The sequence below is a fragment of the Symphodus melops genome (assembly GCF_947650265.1).
Source record: "Symphodus melops genome assembly, chromosome: 23".
Lineage (NCBI taxonomy): Eukaryota > Metazoa > Chordata > Actinopteri > Labriformes > Labridae > Symphodus > Symphodus melops.
Window position 1 is genome coordinate 11,965,298 of NC_136713.1, and position 22,655 is coordinate 11,987,952.

General features: G+C 43.5%; 1 protein-coding gene across 1 annotated transcript; it reads left to right on the forward strand.

Annotated features, from left to right (window-relative positions):
• Positions 1 to 780: 780 nt before the first annotated feature.
• LOC306818824 (protein NLRC3-like) lies at positions 781 to 21,313 on the forward strand (the record flags this gene model as incomplete). Its single annotated transcript, XM_079336542.1, has 7 exons — positions 781 to 816; positions 1,335 to 3,520; positions 5,387 to 5,563; positions 14,525 to 14,698; positions 16,839 to 17,012; positions 17,560 to 17,733; positions 21,253 to 21,313. 7 exons carry the CDS (start codon positions 781 to 783, stop codon positions 21,311 to 21,313), a joined length of 2,982 nt encoding a protein of 993 aa, XP_079192668.1.
• Between the last annotated feature and the right edge of the window lie 1,342 nt (positions 21,314 to 22,655).

Genomic DNA, 22,655 nt, shown 5'->3' on the forward strand with positions numbered 1-22,655 from the left:
CAGCACGGCCCCTGTTTTCAGGTGACCTTGAAAGGTGTGTGTGTTAGAAAGAGAGGGGAAAAGAAACAGCGCGTGTCTGAAGAGGCTGGATCACAGTCTGTAACTCACACATAACTCTGGAATAGTTTACTCCATCCCCAGGAGCCAGTGGCTGAATTTATGTTAGACAGTGTTTACACTGGTCTCCCTGATATGATCCAGATATAACATTAGAATTCACAGAGAAACACACACAGGACGCAGCAGCCAAAATGAACACAACAAATATAAGTTTTACTCTGGTAAAACCAAAGGTGCAGTGGTTGAATAAAAGAAAAATATGATCACAGTTTCACATGAATAACTCAGTTATTAAACACCCTCTCTAAAGCTAACTGCTCAGACCTATAACTCAGCCTCACTAAACTGTTTGATGAGGGTAGCCAGACATGCTAAGCTGTGAACTCTGTTACCTCCCTCCTTTTTGTTTTCTTTTTTCCTTATGCTGCACCTTAACCGCCTAATGCTTTATTTGGTCTTAATGCACCACTCCACTTTATTCTATTTGATATCAGTTCTCATATCTCATCCATCATTGCACTAAGGCCACTTTATTCTATCACTATTCATCCTTTTGCGTAGGTACCTACCTACCTACTGTTTCCTGCTCTCTGTCATCATCTGACTGTTTACATTTACACTGATTCTATCAGTCAACCATCAGTTTAGTTCTAAAGACATGTCTTCACAGGGGGACGAAGAGGACTCATGTTAGAGAGGAGCAGACGTCCTGTCCTCAGTATGGATCCAGACCAGGAGCTGGACTGCAGACCGTCAGTCAGAGCAGCACTGAACAAAGTAAGACTGTACACCTTCTGTGATCTCCTCCTAAAACACGACTTTTATTGGTCAATGTCAAAAGTCTAGAAATTAAAACTCTTTTTACTTCTTTTATCAGATTTAATCAGATTCTATCATTCTCTCTTTCAGTAGATAAAGGTCAGCAGGAGGTTTTAGATCAACATAAGGTCAGTCTGAGGACGAGATGTGAACGTGTGACTGAAGGAAGTGATGAAGCAGGAAGTAGAATCCACCTCAAAAGGATCTTCACTGAGCTCTTCATCACAGAGGGGCAGAGAGAAGAGGTGAACACCCAACATGAGGTGAGACAGATTGAGACAGACTCTAAAAAGAAAACCGTCCATGAGACTCCAATCAAGTGCCAGGACATCTTTAAAGCCTTACCAGACCAACAGGAACCAAAGACAGGAGCTCAACCCGACCAACAGGAACCACAGACAGGAGTTCAACCCGACCAACAGGAACCAAAAACAGGAGCTCAACCCAACCAACAGGAACCAAAAACAGAAGCTCAACCTGACCAACGGGAACCAAAAACAGAAGCTCAACCCGACCAACAGGAACCAAAGACAGGAGCTCAACCCGACCAACAGGAACCAAAGACAGGAGCTCAACCCAACCAACAGGAACCAAAGACAGGAGCTCAACCTGACCAACAGGAACCAAAGACAGGAGCTCAACCTGACCAACAGGAACCAAAGACAGGAGCTCAACCCGACCAACAGGAACCAAAGACAGGAGCTCAACCTGACCAACAGGAACCAAAGACAGGAGCTCAACCCGACCAACAGGAACCAAAGACAGGAGCTCAACCCGACCAACAGGAACCAAAGACAGAAGCTCAACCCGACCAACAGGAACCAAAGACAGGAGCTCAACCCGACCAACAGGAACCAAAGACAGGAGCTCAACCCGACCAACAGGAACCAAAGACAGAAGCTCAACCCGACCAACAGGAACCAAAGACAGGAGCTCAACCCGACCAACAGGAACCAAAGACAGGAGCTCAACCCGACCAACAGGAACCAAAGACAGAAGCTCAACCCGACCAACAGGAACCAAAAACAGGAGCTCAACCCGACCAACAGGAACCAAAAACAGGAGCTCAACCCGACCAACAGGAACCAAAGACAGGAGCTCAACCCGACCAACAAAAACCCATCAGAGTGGTTCTGACAAACGGTGTGGCTGGTGTTGGAAAAACCTTCTCGGTGCAGAAGTTCACTCTGGACTGGGCCGAGGGCTCAGAGAACCAAGACGTCAGTCTGCTGATCCTGCTTTCATTCAGGGAGCTGAACTTGGTCAGAGATGAGCACTACAGTCTTCTTGAGCTGCTCCGTGTTTTCCATCCAACATTACGGAAGGTGGCAGCAGAGACGCTCACTGTCTGTAAACTGTTGTTCATCTTTGACGTCCTGGATGAAAGCAAACTGTCATTGGACTTCACAAACAGGGAGGTTGTGTCTGATGTCACACAGAAGTCATCGTTAAACACACTGTTCACAAACCTCATCGAGGGGAATCTGCTCCCCTCAGCTCTCATCTGGATCACTTCTCAGCCTGCAGCAGCCAATCAGATCCCTCCTTCATGTGTTGACAGGGTAACAGAAGTGCGAGGCTTCACTGACGCCCAGAAGCAGGAGTACTTCAGGAGGAGGTTCAGTGATGAAGATCTGTCCAGCAGAATCATCTCACACATCCAGACATCCAGGAGCCTCCACATCATGTGTCTGATCCCGGTCTTCTGCTGGATCACTGCCACAGTTCTGGAGCACATGATGAGCACAGAGCAGAGAGGAGAGCTGCCCAAGACCCTGACTGACATGTACTCACACTTCCTGCTGGTTCAGACAAAGAGGAAGAAGAACAAGTATGGTGAGGGACATCAGGTGAGTCCGCATGAGCTGATGGAGGCTGACAGGGAACTTCTTCTGAAGCTGGGGAGGCTGGCGTTTGAACATCTGGAGGACGGAAACATCATGTTTTACCAAGAAGACCTGGAGCGGTGTGGTCTGGATGTCACAGAGGCCTCAGTGTACTCAGGAGTTTGTACAGAGATCTTCAAAACAGAGTGTGTGATCTTCCAGAAAACAGTCTACTGCTTTGTTCATCTGAGCGTTCAGGAGTTTCTGGCTGCAGTCTACATGTTCCACTGTTTCACCGACAGGAACACAACAGTACTGAGGACTTTTCTGGGACGAACACATTTATATTTAACTCTTGGTGTTCTCCTAAATGAATCAATGAAGAAATCCCTTCAAAGTAAGAACGGTCACCTGGACCTGTTTGTTCGCTTCCTTCATGGTCTTTCTCTGGAGTCAAACCAGAGACTCTTAGGAGGCCTGCTGGGTCAGACAGACAACAGTCCAGAAATGATCCAGAGAGTCATCAACAACCTGAAGGAGATGAACAGTAAAGATATCTCTCCTGACAGAAGCATCAACATCTTCCACTGTCTGACGGAGATGAAGGATCTCTCCGTCCATCAGGAGATCCAAGAGTTCCTGAAGTCAGAGAACAGATCAGAGGAGAAACTCTCTGAGGTCCACTGCTCTGCTCTGGCCTACATGCTGCAGATGTCCGAGGAGGTTCTGGAGGAGTTGGACCTGGAGAAGTACAACACATCAGTCCAAGGACGACAGAGACTGATTCCAGCTGTGAGGAGCTGCAGGAAGGCAAAGTAAGTCCAGATGTGATGAGCATTATAAATCAGTGTCATGTACTCATAGTGCTGGGTGATATGACCTCAAATCAATATCACCATTTATTGAACATTTGACCTCAGTTAAGATTAATAAAAGATGATTTTGTTTCAGTTTTTTTCCTTCATAGTTCACTGACATGGTCTCTACTGTAAATGTGCTCGACTATTAAAGCTGGGATATTTTTCTAATGAAAGAGTGAATTTCTGATAGACTATCGAGTGGTTATTAAGTGCATATTTGGAATTGAAATCAAATCATCTCTTGAAATGAAAACCACACATTTTAGTTTTAAGGGAGAAACTAACTTCTCTAAAAGAGAAACTTTTTTCTTCAGTGTTTTCATTTGACTTGTTTTTGTTGGATGTCGTCTTCCATGAAGACAAAATGTGTTCAAACTTCAACGTCGTGGATTGGACGTGTCTTCACGTGACTCTGTCCTGACAATAATTGAAATAATTGACATGGGCAAGATGACATCGATTAATTCTGAAAGTCGGTTTGTAATAATTTTAAATTAATTTCCCAGCCCTATGTAATAATTTAATAAATAAAAACTAAAGTAAATCCTCTCTGTTCACTAAAAACTGTTCCTCTGTTAATGTTCAGGAGAAACAGTCAGTGGTAGTATTTTTTCCTATACGTGATGTTTTTGAGGTTATTTGTCCTGAGTTCATAAATGGTCTTGATGCAGCAGTCTCTGTATTTTCATGTTTATAGAAGTGAGCCAGACGGCTGGAGAATGAGATGGTCCTCTTCGAGAGTTACTGTTCAATGAATTTCAAATGGTTTTCTACTGCAGAGAGAGTCCTCTGTATAGATCCCACTTTAGATCACTATAGACGTGACCTCATCCTAAATCAAACTCCATGTGTTTCCATGTGTAACCCTCCTGGATAAATGCACGTCTTTCTAGGTTCTGGAGCAGCGAGGTCGTGAGCACAATAACCATACAACACACACACACACACACACACACACAAACACACACAGACACACACACACACACACACACACACAAAGGAACAGCAGCTTTGTTTGAGTCAAATCAGGATTTTTACCTCTAAATGAAATCATGAGCATGAATGATGTTTACCTTTATGAGTTAGAGGATCACAAAATCACATGAACTGGTTTGAATGACTTTGCAAAGCCATAACTTGTTTGCTAACAGGCAGAAAAACGAGCACAATGAAGTGAGCAGCTGGCTGACTGAGACATGTGAAGTGCAGCTTTTTAAGATGACACACACTTCACTCAGTTTCATGACTTCTACAGGAACTCTTCTCACTGCTAACTGATGAATTATCCTCTGCCCATCTTTATAACTTAGTTCTGCTGTTTATCAACTTCTACATTTAACATGGTGACAACATGGTGACCATCTCTTACTCACACTGGCTTCATAAAAAAAGAAACTCTCGTCCTGCATCGCAGACTTTTACTTTGCTGCACATCAATCTGCACTGCAAAACTACTGTTGATTTTAGTCGTACAAAACTGCAAAAATAAACTCACTGACTTAATAATCACAGCTCGAGTGTGTTACATCAAATAAATACAACATGAAGTGATGAACTAAACCAATAATTATGTTGTTGATGACTCTTTTAATCTGTTTTTAGCAGCAGGGTTACATCTGTAACATTTAGTAAATGGTTGGAAGATGAAGAATGTGCAGGTTTGAAAAGCAGTGATGAGACTTTTTGTGTCAGTGAGAGATTCCACTGATGTGTAAAGTTAAGACCAAACAGGACCTGTCAAACTTCAATCATCAGATGTGAGACGTGAATATCAACGCTTCTTTCATTACTATTAATTTTCTATCATATGTGTCACTACAGACTTTCTGACTGTAAACTCTCAGAGACTCACTGTGACGTCGTGGCTTCAGCTCTGAAGTCCAACCCCTCCCATCTCAGAGAGCTGGACCTGAACCACAACAAAGAGCTGCAGGATTCAGGAGTGAAGCTGCTGTGTGAGGGACTGCAGAGTCCAAACTGCAGACTGGAGACTCTGAGGTCAGATCACTGATTGTAATATAGGTATGCATATAATAGAAACTGTGTTGACTGTGTTTGAATTTCACCCATTCTTGAGAATTGGGAAACATCATGTCCCAGACAAACAAACTTAAAAACACCACTTACAAATGAACTTATTCCTTTTTTAATGAAAATCCCTTTAAAAGATTTTCTTTATGAAACTAATTTGAAATCCTAAATGTTGGTTCTGATTTCTTTGTTTCATGTCTAAACCTGCCCTATGGCAGAAAACCATTTAAAACTTGAAACTAAAAAAGTGTCAAACTCTTCAAACTATAAAACCTTCTGATACTAAAGGTGTAAAAATACTATTTACCAAATATAATTTACCCTTAAAAGCAAATATTACAAGTCTGGAATTAATTCAAACAATCACAAACAACTGCTCTTTAAAGTGTGTGTGTGTGTGTGTGTGTGTGTGTGTGTGTGTGTGTGTGTGTGTGTGTGTGTGTGTGTGTGTGTGTGTGTGTGTGTGTGTGTGTGTGTGTGTGTGTGTGTGTGTGTGTGTGTGTGTGTGTGTGTGTGTGTGTGTGTGTGTGTGTGTGTGTGTGTGTGTGTGTGTGTGTGTGTGTGTGTGTGTGTGTGTGTGTGTTCGGTCTGAAGAGGCTGGATCACAGTCTGAAACCAGAGACGCAGTGGTTAGATAAGAAGCAAATATTAACTTCACATGAATAACTCAGTTATTAAACACTCTCTAAAGCTCAGTGCTCAGACCTGATTCAGCCTCACTTGCAAACCGTTTGTCCGCGGTTGAGGCGGGGAAAGGTCAAAGGATGATGCAAGCTGGGGATTCTGAACGCTGTAATTCCTTAAGGCCTCGGGTTGCCTGCATGCTAAAACATTGAAAGAAAGAGCAGTGTTGGGGTTTTCAGGAGCGAATACCTGACCAATGGTTAGGTTGGGTTTTATGACGTAAAATTTGATTGTCAAAATAAATTTAATAATTAAGTTTATTTAATTATTAATATAAATCAATAATTATTATTAAACTGAGTTTAATAAACCTTGGGGCACCACCCTGTAAACAGGGAACAACCAAAATATCAGTCTCAAATTATTTAATTAAATACCAATATCATTAATAATTAATAATCTGTATTTCATTGAAGGTGTGAAATCCGAACACAAAGCCCTTTCACCCAGCCTAAGTCACAATGCAAATAGTAATCACAAACAACTGCTCTTTAAATTACAACAGAATTTATTTAACAAAGCAACATCAAGTTAATCAAGTGTGTGTGTGTTTCTGTGAGAGAGAGAGAGAGAGAGAGAGAGAAAGAGAGAGAGAGAGAGATTTTTGATTTTTACAAAACCTTTATTAACTTCTCAAAGAGAAGTCAGATTACTGTTTTACAAACAGTCAACAAAAATAAAAATCACCAACAAAACAAAATCAAAATGTTTCCAGCAGTTGTCCCCCCTCCCCCACAGAGCACAGAGCCCCCCCAACAGCCCACACACGAGTGAAGGTCTGCACGTCAGTCATCATATTATAATAGGCAAACTCCACCCTCAGTCGGGCCTTCACAAGTCCCTTCAGAACCATCACAGGATCCACACACCCAGAGTCCTTGTCCTGGTTCTTCCTGCTCAGCCAGATGGCTAGCTTAGCAGAACCTGACAGAAAGTTCATCAGCGTGTGAACGGCCTTTTTCTTAGCCGAGTACTTCGGTCCACAAACAAACAAAACAAAAGAAAAGAAAAGACCTCCCCAAGAGCCTGAAACCATTTAGTTAAAAACTCAAAGAGAGGAGCGAGACGTGAACAGTCAACAAACAAGTGTGTGAGAGTTTCAGGCTCAGAACAAAAACCACACTGCCCCCCCCCCCCACCCCAGGATCAATGTGCGCCTTGTATCTGTTTGTAGCTATAGCTCCGTGTACTACCCTCCACTGGAGGTCAGCTGTCCGTTTTTCAACAGGCAGCTTGTACAGGGACCGCCAGCAGCCTTTCAGGGAAACATCTGGGCCAAAGAACTCGGTCCACCTCGACTCCCTGACTCCTTCCAGAGACCGGACATTCAGGACCTTCACACGCACCTGGTACATGGCCTTCTTCTCCAGGTCCTTAAAGTCCTCCAGGTGAAGGGCTGTGAAGGACAGCAGCTGACCTCCGCCCTCCTGCCAGTCCCCCACAGCAGCGGAGACAGACAAAGCAGGGAAGCTGTACTCCCCCCCTTCAGCCCACTGCTCACACAGTGTCTGGTTCCTCACAAAGGTCCTTTGATGGTGTGACAGAGCAGCACACACTTCCTCCAGCACTCTATGGATTAGCCTGACTGAGGTGATGTTGGTCCTCTGTCTCAGCAGGTCCATAGGTGAAGACTTCAGCCTCATCAGGTGTCCCATTTTGGTGCATCCTGCTTCTCTCAGCCCGACCCTCAGACTGGCAGACTGCAGGGTTTGAGTCCTTAAAAACGAGTTCAAAACCAACGGCTCCTCAAACAGCCACATGCCCGGAGTCTCATCTGTGACCCGAGACGTCTGCAGGGTCCTCCAGGCCTGCAGCACGGAGAAGTAAAAAGACGTTAGTCCACTAAGGTCCATATCCTCCGACCTCAGCAGAAAGAGCTGACGGTCGTATCCCCAGCGTCCAGCCTTCTGAAGCAGCAGGCGAGCCGTGTCCATCCAACTGGGACCACAGTCATACAACAGTCTTTGTGCTGTCCGCAGTCTGAAAGACACCATCCGAGACTGGATGTCAATAAGTCCTTGCCCACCTTCAGCCAACGGCAGGTAGAGAGCAGCTGCCCTTATCCAGTGACAGCCAGACCAGAAGAAGTCCACGATGGTCTTCTGGATGTCCTCCAGCAGGTCCCTCGGTGGAGTCAGCACAGTGAGCCAGTGCCAAAGAGTCGAGGCGACCAAGTTATTAGCAACCAGAACTCTTCCCCTATACGACAACTGGGGTAGCAGGTGTTTCCACTTAGACAACCGAGCGCACACTTTCTCCTTTACTCCCTCCCAGTTCTTTTTCTGAAAACCCTCAGTGCCCAAAAATACCCCCAACACCTTCAACCCCTCCCTCCTCCACTCAAGACCACCAGGCAGACCGGGCACAGCCTGGTCCCTCCACCGTCCAAGCAACAGAGCCTCGCTCTTTGCCCAGTTCACCCGTGCAGACGTTGCCTTCTCGAAAAGGGACAGGGTGTCCTGCAGACACCGAACATCCCCCTGGCTGGAGACAAAAACATTAACATCATCCGCATAAGCAGAGACCGTAGGGGGACACTCAATGACGCAGGACCCGGGCAAAGAGAGCCCGCTGAGTCGGGCCCTCAGCCTGTGCAGCAGGGGCTCAATGGCCAAGCTGTACAACTGGCCGGAGATGGGACAACCCTGTCTGATCCCCCGCTGCACAGGGACTGGCCGGCTCAGCCCTGCCCCCATCTTCACCAAACACTGTGCACCCTCATACAACAAACCCAGCCAAGACATAAACCCGTCACCAAAACCAAACGCCCTCAGTGCAGAAAACAAATATGAATGATCCACCCTGTCAAAAGCCTTCTCCTGGTCAAGAGATAAAATCCCACAGTCAACATCATACACAGAACACAAATCAACAACATCCCTGACAAGAAAGATGTTGTCCATAATGGAGCGGTCAGGTACACAATAAGTCTGATCTGTGTGAATGATACTTCCCAGGAAGTCCTTCAGTCTGTTGGACAAAGTCCTGGACAGGATCTTATAGTCAGTGCAGAGGAGAGCGACTGGCCTCCAGTTCTTCAGGAGAGCCAGGTCTCCTTTCTTTGGCAGCAGGGAGAGTACAGCCCTCTGACAGGACCCAGGCAGAGCTCCTGTGCCCAAACACTCTAAAAACACGCCATGAAGGTCGGCTCCAACAATGTTCCAGAACTTTTTAAAAAAGTCAGCAGATAATCCGTCAATACCAGGCGCTTTGCCTGATGCCATCTGACCTACAGCAGCTGATGCCATCTGACCTACAGCAGCTGTTAGCTCCTCCAGAGTCAGCTCGCAATCCAGAGCAGCTTGTTCCTCTGGGCTGAGCTGAGGAAGACCCTCCAGAAGCTCCCGCTGACACTCCACGTCACAGGGTTCAGAACCGAAGAGGTCTGCGTAAAAACCCATGGCGTGACCCCTCATCTCCGCTGGATCAGTCGTCACTCCGCCCCCTGGAAGCTTGAGGCAGGACATCAGCTTCCTCTGAGCCACTGACCTCTCCAGGTTAAAAAAGAAGGAGCTCGGAGCGTCCATATCCTTCAGCTGGAGGAAGCGTGACCTGACCAGGGCTCCTTTCACCCTCTCCTGCAGGAAGGCGCTCAGCTCCATCTTCTTCTCCTGCAGACGAGGACCATGGTTGGGATCAGGACCCTGATGCAGCCCCTCCTCAATGTCTCTGATTTCTCTCTCGAGGTCTCTTACTGCAGCTTTCAGGCGAGCAGAAGAATGAGACGAGTACTGCTGACAGAAGACTCGGATCTGGGCCTTCCCGACCTCCCACCACAGCTTCAGGGAACCAAAGTCTGGTTTCTTGTTCTGCCACTGTTCCCAGAAAGTTTTAAAACTCTGGCAGAAGAAGCTGTCCTTTATCAGTTTATTATTAAAATGCCAGCAGGATTTAACCCTTTCCCCTGGAGACAGGATTAGCTGGATGCTAACCAGATGGTGGTCCGAGAAACCCACGGGGCTGATGATGCAGTGAACCAGTTTGGGGTTGAGGGTTTTGGAGATGTAGATCCGGTCTAGTCTGGCTGCTCGGACTGTGTTGTTGATGACCCTGATCCATGTGTACTGTCTAGTCTGTGAATGTTTGACCCTGAATGTGTCTAACAGATGGAAGTGAGAGATGACAGAGCAGAGTGAGTGTGATGACTGTGGGTGTGGTTCCTCTCCTATCCGGTCTACAGTGAAGTCTAGAGTGCAGTTAAAATCCCCCCCTATGATAATCTGGTCCTGATGGTAGACCATCAGCTCCCTCTTTAGCAGGGAGTAAAACGCTCCTCTATCAGCTCCAACATTAGGAGCATATACATTAATGCGCCTGGACCAGCAGCAGCTGGCCCTGAACCAGCTCCCTGCAGGACAACACCTGAACATTAGCAGAGGCTTTAAAGAGCACAGCTACACCTGCACTGAAGTTTGTGCCATGACTCAGGTGATATGAGCCCTCCCACCATAAAGCCCAGTCTGTGTCATCAGACTGAACAGTGTGTGTCTCCTGGAGAAACATCACGTCTAACCTCTTCTGACGACAGACTTCAGATATGAGCGCCCTCTTCTGTCTGTCCCGCCCACTATTAATGTTTAAAGAGCCGATATTAAGGTTCTGCATGAGGAGGGCCGAGAAGAGAGACAGACACCAAAGAAACGATGAAGGACAGTGTGATGAAAGTGACACCTTGTGATCCATGATCATTTTACTTTTTAGGTTTCTGAACAGTTTTCCTTTTACTCTTCCTCAGAGCAGTCTGCTGCTTTGAGAGACGGAAACGTTTCTGTTTGTCTAAAATGTCATACCCTACCTGTTTTTTCAGAGTGTTGACGGACTCCATGAACTTCTCTGTATCGCTGAAATAATCGCTCACTTTAACATACTTCTTGTTAAAAGTTGAGTCCATGAACTGATTTATTTCCTGCAGATCCTCTGATTCAGTTTCATAATCCTCCTCCATGTCGTCTCCCTCACATGAAGCCTGGCTGTTCACTACATCACATTCACTCTTACCTGTCCCACTAGAGGAAGCTTCTTCCTCCTCATTCACACCTGTCTTTGCTTTTCTCTTAACAGCAGCAGACTGAGAGCTACTCAGATTTACTGCAGCTTCAGAGCCCTGCTGCTTCTCAGCCTGTGTGTCCCTCTCTGGCTCTTTATTTTCATTAACTGACTTCTGATTACAAAATCAACACCTGACGCAGGAGAAACACCTGACGCACCAGACGCAGGAGAAAAACCTGACGCGTCAGCAACGCCAGACGCGTCAGCAGCGTCAGACGCGTCGGCCGCGGAAAAGACAGTAGGCGCACCAGACGCATCAACCGCATCAACCGCGAGAGAAACGCCAGACGCGGGGTCTGCAGCAGCAGCCGCGCCGCTTGCCGCAGCCGCGCCGCTTGCCGCAGCCGCGCCGCTGGCCGCAGCAGCCGCAGCAGAAACATCAACAGCGCCGGCGGCATCAGCCGCCCCGCGCTGTCTATGTGGACAGGCGAAACGCTTGTGACCCACGTCTCCACACTCAAAACATTTCATCTGACCTGAGCTGGCGTAAACCATGTATGACGCGTCCCCGTGTTTGACTCTGAAGGAGACCTCCAGAGTCTGTGAGGAGGCGTCTAAAAATATAAAGACCTGTCTCCTCAGAGACTGAACATGCTTCAGTTTAGGATCTTTACATCCTAAACTCACTGATTTTAAACCACTGGCGAACTTACCAAAACGCCGGAGCTCGTTCTCTAACAGCTCGTTCGGTATGAACGGCGGAACACCGGATACGGTGATCCGCGTTGAGGGAACAGAGAGGGGAGATACCTGGACAAACAAATCCCTGATAAACATGCCGCTCTCGATCAGCTGGTGCACCTGAGGCTCCGTTTTTAAAACACCACCAGAGCTTTGTTCATCCTGGAGGCAAAGCTCAGCTTGTCATGTCCTACCTGCTCCCGGACAGACAGCAACACCTCCTCCACGCTCACTGAGCCGTCCGGAGGGACTATCCGGACACCGTGCCGGATAGTCGGAGGTGGCGTCTCCGCGGACGCCATTCCTCCCGAAAACACGAAACAAACCCGCTGACGATCTGTCCGTCACACAGTTAAACTCACTAATACAAAATACAAAATACACTTACCTGATCATGAAGAGAAACAAAGAAACATACAGGTGAATTCAAACTCCGCGCCACTCTCACTACCACCACCTCCACTCACGCTCACACACACCGGAGAGAGAGAGAGAGAGAGAGAGAGAGAGAGAGAGAGAGAGAGAGAGAGAGAGAGAGAGAGAGAGAGACACACAGACAGACAGACAGACAGACAGACAGACAGACAGACAGACAGACAGACAGACAGACAGACAGACAGACAGACAGACAGACAGACAGACATACATACATACATGGCGGCGACCACGCGTGGTCACGTGATGGCGGACACTGAACACAGGTCTATTCAGTGTCTGGAAAGCCACAGATCTCTATGTGTGTGCGTCTGCCGAAAGGTGCGTGTGTGTAAAGCGAGAGAGAAAACAACCTCGAAAGCTCAATCTCAGACTGGAGCTCACGCTCAACTCAGAGCATAGTTTACTTCACTATCAGAAGCCAGTGGCCGGATTTGTATCAGACGGCGTTCACACTAGTCTTTCTGATAATGACTCTATTACCCGGTTATGACGCAAGAGTTCACGGAGAAACACACGGGATGCAGCAGCACAAATAAAGAAAACAAAAGAGATTTTACCCTCATAAAACCTAAGACACAGTGGTCAAACACCAAGCAAATATTATCACCGTTTCACAATAATAACTCAGTTATTAAACACACTCTCTATATCTAACTGCCCAGACCTAGCTAAGCCTCACTTGTAACCGTTTTGTCCACGGTTGATGAAAGGAGCAACAAAGAGGGTCCGTCGCTGTGGCGGTCTCTAGCGTCTTCCTGCAGTTATATGGTGATGGCAGCGCATCCACGGGGTTTGAGCAGAGCCGTCGTGTCCTCCGTCGAGCGAGGTGATCTCCGTGGATGTCCTTTCTTTAAAGGACGGAACGAGACGTAATCCTTACAATCTCTCTCAATACCGTTTTACTACAGGAGAATTAAGACGCTCTTCTTTGAGATGCGTTCAAATGGATGATCTGAGCTCGGAATTCAGGGCGTCGGTATGCTTCAAGGCCTTTGGATTAGCTGCGTGCCAAAACTTTTAAACAAAGAGAAGCGTGTTGAAACAGGAAGCAGAGTTGGTATCCTCGAACGTCGCCAGACGACGTATGAAAGAGAAAGAACAATGGGGCATGGCCGGTTTTATACCTCCCAGACTTCACACCTATGTGTTAGGTGTGGCAAAGCATTCTGGGAGTACCTGCAAGGCATGCTGGGATAAAGAGTCTTTTGTCGTAGTTCTCCAAACGTACACAGCCTGAATTTTGCCATCCTGGCTGGACACAACAGCAGCATGCTGTGAAGCAGGAGTAGACTTGTTTCTCTGGATGCTGGAAGCATTTGAAGAGAGAGAACAATGGGAGACGACTGCTTTTATTCACCCTAAACTTCACACCTATGTGTTAGCTGTTGCAGAACATGCTGGGAGTAAGAGTCAGCTAAATAACTACTATTCTGGCTGTCCTCAATAAAAACAGTGCTTTGTTATCCATTGAGTTTTTTGAGTTAGGCTCACAGAGAGAGAGAAAGAGAGAGAGAGAGAGAGAGAGAGAGGAGGAGCAGGGTGAAGAGGGAGACACAGTGAGATGAGAAATAGCTGAACTGTCAGCTCTACAGAAGATGTGTAGAACCATATTTTAATGCAACATGAACTATATCCATATTAAAGATATTGTCTTACCCTATATCATGTTTGAGTACATATCCATAAATCTTAAAAACTGGATATATCTCCCAGCCCTAATCTGCCGCCACGACAAGACACATCCAGTTACATCTCTAATATTTCTCTGACTCTGATCACTGTTGGAAATATTTGATGCAATGTAAGTACTCAACAAAAAAAAGATATATAACATGGGTTTAGTCCATTTGAAATGAATTCAGATATTTAAATGTAAAGATTCTAATAAAATTCAACATATTGTACGTTTCAATCTAAGAATGATCAGGAAGTACAAAAACATGAATGAATCACTATGAAGTCCTTCAATGTGTGAATGAACAGATGATCACATCAGTGTGTTCATGTGGACAACATCACACATTCATGTATAAAGCTCACTGTCATCTACATTAACTTCTTTTATTCTTTATTCAGATTGGAGTTCTGCAGGTTTTCAGAGATCAGCTGTTCTTCTCTGGCCTCAGCTCTGAAGTCCAACCCCTCCCATCTCAGAGAGCTGGACCTGAGCTGGAACAAGCTGCAGGATTCAGGAGTGAAGCTGCTGTGTGATTATCTGCAGAGTCCAAACTGCAGACTGGAGACTCTGAGGTCAGATCATTGACTGTAATATAGATATGAATATAATAGAAACTGTGTTGACTGTTTGAATTTCACCCATTCTTCAGAATTTGGAAACATCATGTCCCAGACAAACAAACACCACTTACAAATGAACTTATTCCTTTTTTAATGAAAATCTCTTTAAAAGATTTTTATTATGAAACTAATTTGAAATCCCAAATGTTGGTTCTGATTTCTTTATTTAATGTCTAAAGCTGCCCTATGACAGAAAACAATTTAAATCTTGAAACTATTTAAAAAGTGTCAAACTCTTCAAACTATAAAACCTTCTGATACTAAAGGTGTAAAAATACTATTATAGTCATTGACACTTTAAAATGTTGTTTTTAGGAACATTTGGACCTGTTAAAGTTGTGTCCCAGATTTGAGTCAACTCCGTCAGACTTTTATAGAAACATAAAATAATCAGACATAAAAAGAGGTGAGCTACAACATCAAGGACCCCCGTCTTATTCCTGCTTTTAAAAAGGGGGGGATGCTGTTCAAACATGGTTCACATTTTGATTTGTTGAGAACTTGATGAAATGACTTTACTATCAGCTGTGTCTCTACTCGGGCTGTAACGCTACACAAACATTTGGGTTGGGTACGGTTCTCAGTTCTGAAGATTGGGTTGGGTACATTTTGGGTCCAGTAAGGGACCTGATGCAACACTTTCTTTTCTTTATCAGGAACATTTACAACTTCCCTTTTACACATTGTCTTAAGTTCAGCATGGACAGTTCAGACTTCACCTGCTCAGGTTTCTTTTTCATGACATTTTCAATTAAACATTCAAAAATAACATCAAATAAAATATACTTATAACCAAAAGAGTCTCCAATCAATAAAAGAAATGAATGAAATAAAGTAATTTAGAATGAAATAAAATCATCCATATAGCCTATAGTCTACACAAAAAGATGTGTTTTAAATGACAGAGACAAACACTGACACCTTTCTGTTTATGAAGTCAGCACTTTTTAGAGCACAAAATAAAGCTGGGACAGTTTCATCTCACAACTATTCATATTTCCCTCTGTCAATATAAGAAGTTGTAAAAACACAAAGTCCCATTCTGCATGTAATCCACTGTAATAAAAACAGCAGTGGTGTTTGTTATGTCTTTGGCCCGTTCAGAATTATTATCAAGAGGCTGTTTAAATGCAAAGGAGACTTGGCTTTGCTCCACACTGTCTTAGTTCCTGCTTGCAGTGATGTTCACGTTGGCGTGCTATCTTTTTGACTGCTTTAATAAGTTGGACGTGCTGTCAACGTACCCGACAGCTTCACTGCTGTCACTCCTGTGAGCGCTTGCTACACTTGAATTGTGCACTGGCACACAGATTTTAGCCCAGGATTTCTGTCATGAAAAAGACTTTTGGTTAAAGGGTTTAAAAGCATCAGATCCCGACAACAGACGGGTTAAAATCAAGATTGAAATGAAAAAAGTCCTGAGAAGAGTGGAGAGTGACAGCAGGGCACGAGGACAACAGAAGGGAGAAGAGAAGTTTCAGCCACAGTGGCAGACAGCTGGAGCTGGAACACGCTGCGGCTACATTTCTACTTAGATTAAAGACTAGATCCTGATAAAGATCAAGGTTATTCACAAAGCATGTCAGTCCTTAAGAGAGCTCCTAAAGTCCAAGTGTAAGGATGAAGAGTTTCTCCCTCAGAGCAGAAAGGAGGAGAGAAAGGTGACAGCTCTATCACAGCCTCATATTAATATCAAATAGATTCAGTCCACTCTTACAGTTACCAGCATGCTGAACAAACACTTTAGCATCACAATGCTTCAAGACTTAATTGTTGACTGTTATTTTCAAAATTAAAACTTAAGTCCCCCCATGAAGCTGTAAACCATGAAACACTGGATATATAACATGGGTTTAGTCCATTTAAAAAGAATTCAGATTTAAATGTAAAGATTCTAATAAAATTCAACATATTGTACGTTTCAATCAAAGAATGATCAGGAAGTACAAAAACATGAATGAATCACTATGAAGTCCTTAAATGTGTGAATGAACAGATGATGATCACATCAGTGTGTTCATGTGGACAACATCATACATTCATGTATAAAGCTCACTGTCATCTACATTTACTTCTTTTATTCTTTATTCAGATTGAGGGCCTGCAGTTTGTCAGAGATCAGCTGTTCTTCTCTGGCCTCAGCTCTGAAGTCCAACCCCTCCCATCTCAGAGAGCTGGACCTGAGCAGGAACAAGCTGCAGGATTCAGGAGTGAAGCTGCTGTGTGATTATCTGCAGAGTCCAAACTGCAGACTGGAGACTCTGAGGTCAGATCACTGACTGTGTCATTCATTTGAATCATTTCAATCCACATCCTCCATTGTTGCACATTTCAGGATTTATATATTTTCAGTATTTGTCTGAATTTAAATCTCTGGAAATGAAATGATTTAGGAGATTTCTTCTTCTTGAAGTTGCTGAATAATTTAGAGATTTGATGTGAAAATGTTTTTGTGACTCTGTGAAGTAAAGTTGAACAAGGTGCACATGAAGCCTCTCTGGTTTTCTCTGGTTCTGTTAAGAAGTGAAATCATGAAGACTTGTGATTCAATATTGTCTGATTTGCTAAATGTACTAACATCACAGAGCTGACTGAGATCAGCAGCCTGTTCTTCATCTGTGCACATGAACAGCTGGATGAATGTTGAGCTGACATTTGGAGGATTTAGATTTAGTGAATACACAAATGATCCTCTAATCATTTAGAGAAAACTTGATTCATCAGGACAAAGTGATGTTGAGATACTCATCACAACCTGAACACATGTGACTGGATTACACATTATTTTTATTCTTCTTTTATTCTTTATTCAGATTGTGGCACTGCAGTTTGTCAGAGATCAGCTGTTCTTCTCTGGCCTCAGCTCTGAAGTCCAACCCCTCCCATCTCAGAGAGCTGGACCTGGGTGAGAACAAGCTGCAGGGTTCAGACGTGAAGCTGCTGAACCCTCTTCAGGAGAATCCAAACTATGGACTGAAGACTCTGAGGTAAGTCTCTCAGTGTTCTTTAGTAAACCCTCCACATATCAGCTCACACATATATTTACATTGTTGTTGTTTGTTGTTGGAGAAATCCTTTTCTTGGTTCTCTACTACAAAGAGAGTTCAACATACTCAGGGTTGGTTTTCTGTGATCTGGCTTCACTAACCCTGACAGAAGAGATGGTGCTGAACAGTCACATGAAGCTGCTTATCAACCTGAGAAGTAAACCCAGAGTTTCAAAAAAGGGGCGGAGCTATCTTAATATAACCTATCACAATATCTAACAGACTGAACAAACGATCTGAATAACATGAAGAAGTTGAAGACAAACAGGCTCAAAGACTAAAGTTACACAGCTGCAGGAACAAATGCAGGAAGGACAACTGTGAGAAACAAAGAAACATCAGAGAGGATTCATGTCCAAACTACGGCTTCTCCTATTTTCTTCCCATGGTTAGTTGACCTTTGACCTGACTATAATAAGTCCTGTTTCTTCTCTGAACTGAATGTGTTGCTCTGACTCTTTAAAGTGGAGAGGAGCTGGTAGGACAGAACGACGCTGTGTGTGTCTGAGTGTTTGTGGACGTGAAGCTCTCATAACTCAGTGTAAACTCACACTCAGACACCAACATGAAACCGTTCAGTGTTAAAGTCCAAAGGTGGAGTGGGGGCGGAGCTTAGTTACAGCGCTGTGGGGGAATCTGATGACTCACAGCTGATGAAAATGATTTCTGTCATCTCTCTTCTTCTCTCATTAGATGGAGACCATCTCTGTCATAATGTGAGATGATGATCAGGACGCTGGTGGTGCAGAGAGGAGCAGCTGATGATCCACAGAGGAGGAACCTCCACCATCTTGTGTGTGGAGAAGCTCTGCAAGCTGAGGAGAGCTTCATCCATCAGGGACTGACAGAGGAATCAGCTCACACTTCATTCCAGTCATATGCCTTTTTTTAATTGTATTTATAATCACACATATTCAGAGACATTTGTACAGTGCAGTCATTTGTGCTTAAACAATAGAGTGATTCCTCTTTTTATGTTTTTGTGCTTTAACACATAACAAAATAAATCAGATAGGAAAAATATATAAAACAACAAAAAATCCGATGTAAGAGATGAGGTGATCTCCCACTGAAGAGAAAGACAAAAACAAAGTATACAGGGGTTCATAACTAAAGGAAAAGCAGTTGAAAGAAAAGATGGGAGTTTAGGGGAGATATAGGATTTTCATTTTATCCAGAGATCCTCAAATGAGTTTTTGTGAAGCTTCAGAGAACAAGTGATCTGTGTCATTGAATAGATTTCATAAACTACATGGTAGCAGTCTTCCACTGGTGGAGGAACATTTCTTTGTTATGGCCTTTCTGCCAGCAATGCTCAGGCTTCCAAATGAGTATTTGGTTTAGTGGATGAATGCAGGTTAGCAAGGAAGACTCGTTCCCATTCCTGGGTATCTGACTTTAAAGACATCGGTTGGTTCTCTGTGGATCTCAAAGCAGAAGCTGTGTTTTTTCTGACAGAACAGGTGGTAGGGATTTGCTTCCTGTGAGCCACAATTCCTCCAGCAGCTAGAAGAGTCTATGGGTACATCTCAGTTCCCTTCATTGCATCCAAGTGTCCTCCACTTGTGTCTTAGTCCCTCCCAGCAGAGATGCACAGAGATATTGGCTGTCAGTAAAAAGACTTGGGTAAAGTCAGCTCTCTCCTCAGATCTCCCTCCTCTCTCCTTCTTTCAGTATAAGAGCTTTGGGACCACCCTTAACATGGCCGGTCTAGAACTACGTGGGGTTGGGCCCAGGAGCCAGGAGATAGCACTGAAGAGAAGTGAGATAGAGTCTGTGTAATGAGATTTCTGACCAGCTTTAATAAAGTATCTAATCAGACTCTTCCAACCCAATGTTCTCCAGGAGATGGAGCTTGTGATCTTCCACTCAAACTCACAGTACTTTCCCAAAATGTATATAAGCACAGGAGGTTGATGAGATGATGACGATCAGCTGGCTGCCAAACCCCCGCTGATTGCAAACAGAGACACACATGACGTGAGAAACAGGAGGAGCAAGACAGACAGGGAAAACAGACAACACACAAGTGGGAGGGCACAAAACAGAACAGAATCGTAACACATTTTTATTGTTTAGATGTAATCAAACGGTGGTCTTCTGTTTCTGATCATATTTGATTTATCCTGTATCAGTTTTATAAAGTTTATATATAAATATATATATATATATATATATATATATATAGTCCACTGACAAGTCCACGCTGCATACTGAACTGTGCTCATTTAGAAAGAGCCATGACACAAACGTTAGAGTTTCATATGAACTCAAAGTTTTGAGTGTTTTTAAACGCAATAGTCACACAAAACTGCCACTTAATGAAAGGCTCGAGATAATCAGCATTAAGCCATCTGAATTAATGTAATTCTCCAACATGTCACATCATTAATACTTCTTTTTTTGTCCAACAATTAAAACAGGTGGTTATTTTAATTTCTTTATTTTATTGTTGCCTACTTCTTACTTCTGTTGACTTCAATGCACGTGTCCTCTGTGTCCTCATTTTATAGTCTATGGTCCATGTAAATCTAAAACAGTTCCTTATGTTCAGCGAGGTGTAAATCTGAGTGAGACGTGAGCCTTCACACATCCAACCTTAGGTCTGAAAATCGAGCGTGTGGTGGTTACTTTCACTTTCGCTGTGGACGTCACTTCCTGTTTAGACAATTAAAGCATGCCACACGTCTGTCTCTGAGCTCCTTGGGCAGTTCCTTCGACCTCATGATTCCCATTTGCTCTGACATGCACTGTGAGCTGTAAGGTCTGATGTAGACAGGTGTGTGCCTTTCCTCATCAAGTCCAAGCAGTTTAATTAAACACAGCTGGACTCCAATGAAGGAGCAGAACCATCCCAAGGAGGAGCAGAAGAAATGGACAGCATGTGAGTTAAATATGAGTGTCACAGCAAAGGGTCTGAATACTTATGACCATGTGATATTTCAGTTTTTCCTTTTTAATAAATTTGCAAGCATTTCTACATTTCTGTGGGGGGGTTCTGTCATACTGGGGTGTTTTTTTATTTTTTATTTTAGCAAATGGCTGCAATGAAACAAAGAGTGAAAAAATGTAAAGGGTTCTGAATGCTTTGCGTATCACTGCATATAAACATACAAACATTTATATACGTGTATATATGTACATATATAGCTTGTTACGTTATGATTTATACTTATAAATACACTGAGTTATGTGCAAGTAGGCAGATAGATAGGGATAGAGGTGCATGGTGCACAATAGAGCACAGACTAAATATATACTAGAACTATATAAACAAAGATGAATACTGAAATAATAAAGTGACCATAATGCTTTGATGGATAAGATATGAGACCTGATTTCAAACAGAAGAAGTGCATGAAGACCAATATAAGCATAATAAACAGCATTAGGGGGCAGGATTTGAGTAGCTGGTCAGCCCTGGGTACAAAGGTTGCTCTTCTCCTCTGTGTCCTGCAGCAGGGGCAGAAAAGGCGGCGTTCTGAAGGGAGCCTCTCATCGCTGGGAAGAGAGCGTGTGAGGGGTCCTGCATGGTCCAACCTGCTAAACTGAGGGTCTGCTGCTCCTCGATGGTAGACAGAGTCCTTACAGGAAGTCCGATTGATCTTAGAGCAGACTGTGACCGCGCTCGGAGTAGAACCAGCATGGAGAATGTAATGATACCCTCAATGAAGGAATAGTAGAAAGTAGTCAGCAGGGGGAGCTCTAAAAATAAAAGTTTCACTCCATCGAGGACCTCATCCCTTCCATTCTGTTTACAGTCGATGTTAATATCCTAATTACCAAGAGTCATTTTTCAAACTCTTTAGAAAAACATTATTGTGTATTTATCAGAATGAACAGGTAAATATTAAATCACTTCATAGCAATAGAAAAATAATGTTTAGTTTGAGACAAATAAAATTGCCCATAAAACTTTATTTTAAAAGGAGGTCCTGTTGAGAGCAAAATAATTGTTTAGGATTGAGTACCTTCATCTACATTATGTTTTATTTATATTATTGACGTCCGTAAGACCATACACGTGATCCAAATATTATACAAAATAAATGACTGTGAGCGACTTGAACGTTGGTATTGTTCGAGGTGAAAGGTAATACCTTATTAATGAATTAAACTGTATATCATTGATTGTACCGTTTGCTATCTTTTTATATAAGCAAAACGTAGTTCAAATTAAACTTGGCATTGCATAACTGTGCTCGCCATCAGAGCAGACATAAAGAGCTCGTACCTGTGCGTCTCTGTATCGTGGCCATATCAGCCTGGACAACAATTGGAGGTGAATGTAATGAAGCACAGATAAGTTCTTGAATTATAAACTGATTTGTTTTATTTCTGAAAATGTGAAAAATGCAAATTATAATGGTTTTGTTTGGTTTTTTAAATTATCCCCTTCACAGTCAAAACTTTCTCTAGGAAATATAAGGAAATTGAGGCTACTAGATATGAATGGGAAAGAGAAAGTAAATCACAAAGATTTTTTACCATCATGATTATTTATACACATATAATTCAAATAAATTGAAGACACTGAAGACCTCCAAATGCAGGACATGTGTTCTAATTATTTTTTTCATTAAAGTATGTTATGTTCAATGTTTATCATAGCAGGCACTTGTGTGTTTGGCTGGATTACATATGCAAATACAATCCTGTTTTAGTTGGAATATTATTCAATGATATTTAGGTAAGAGCACGTATGTGGGTCTAGTCTGATTATTCATAGTCAGGTTATTCATAAACATAAAATTGATGTTAATTGTTGGATTGTATGGTCAAAGAGTGCCATCTAGTGGCCAAAATCCACCACTTGAATACTGGCTGCTTAGAGAAGCAGACAGGCAGATGGGTTCAAGGTT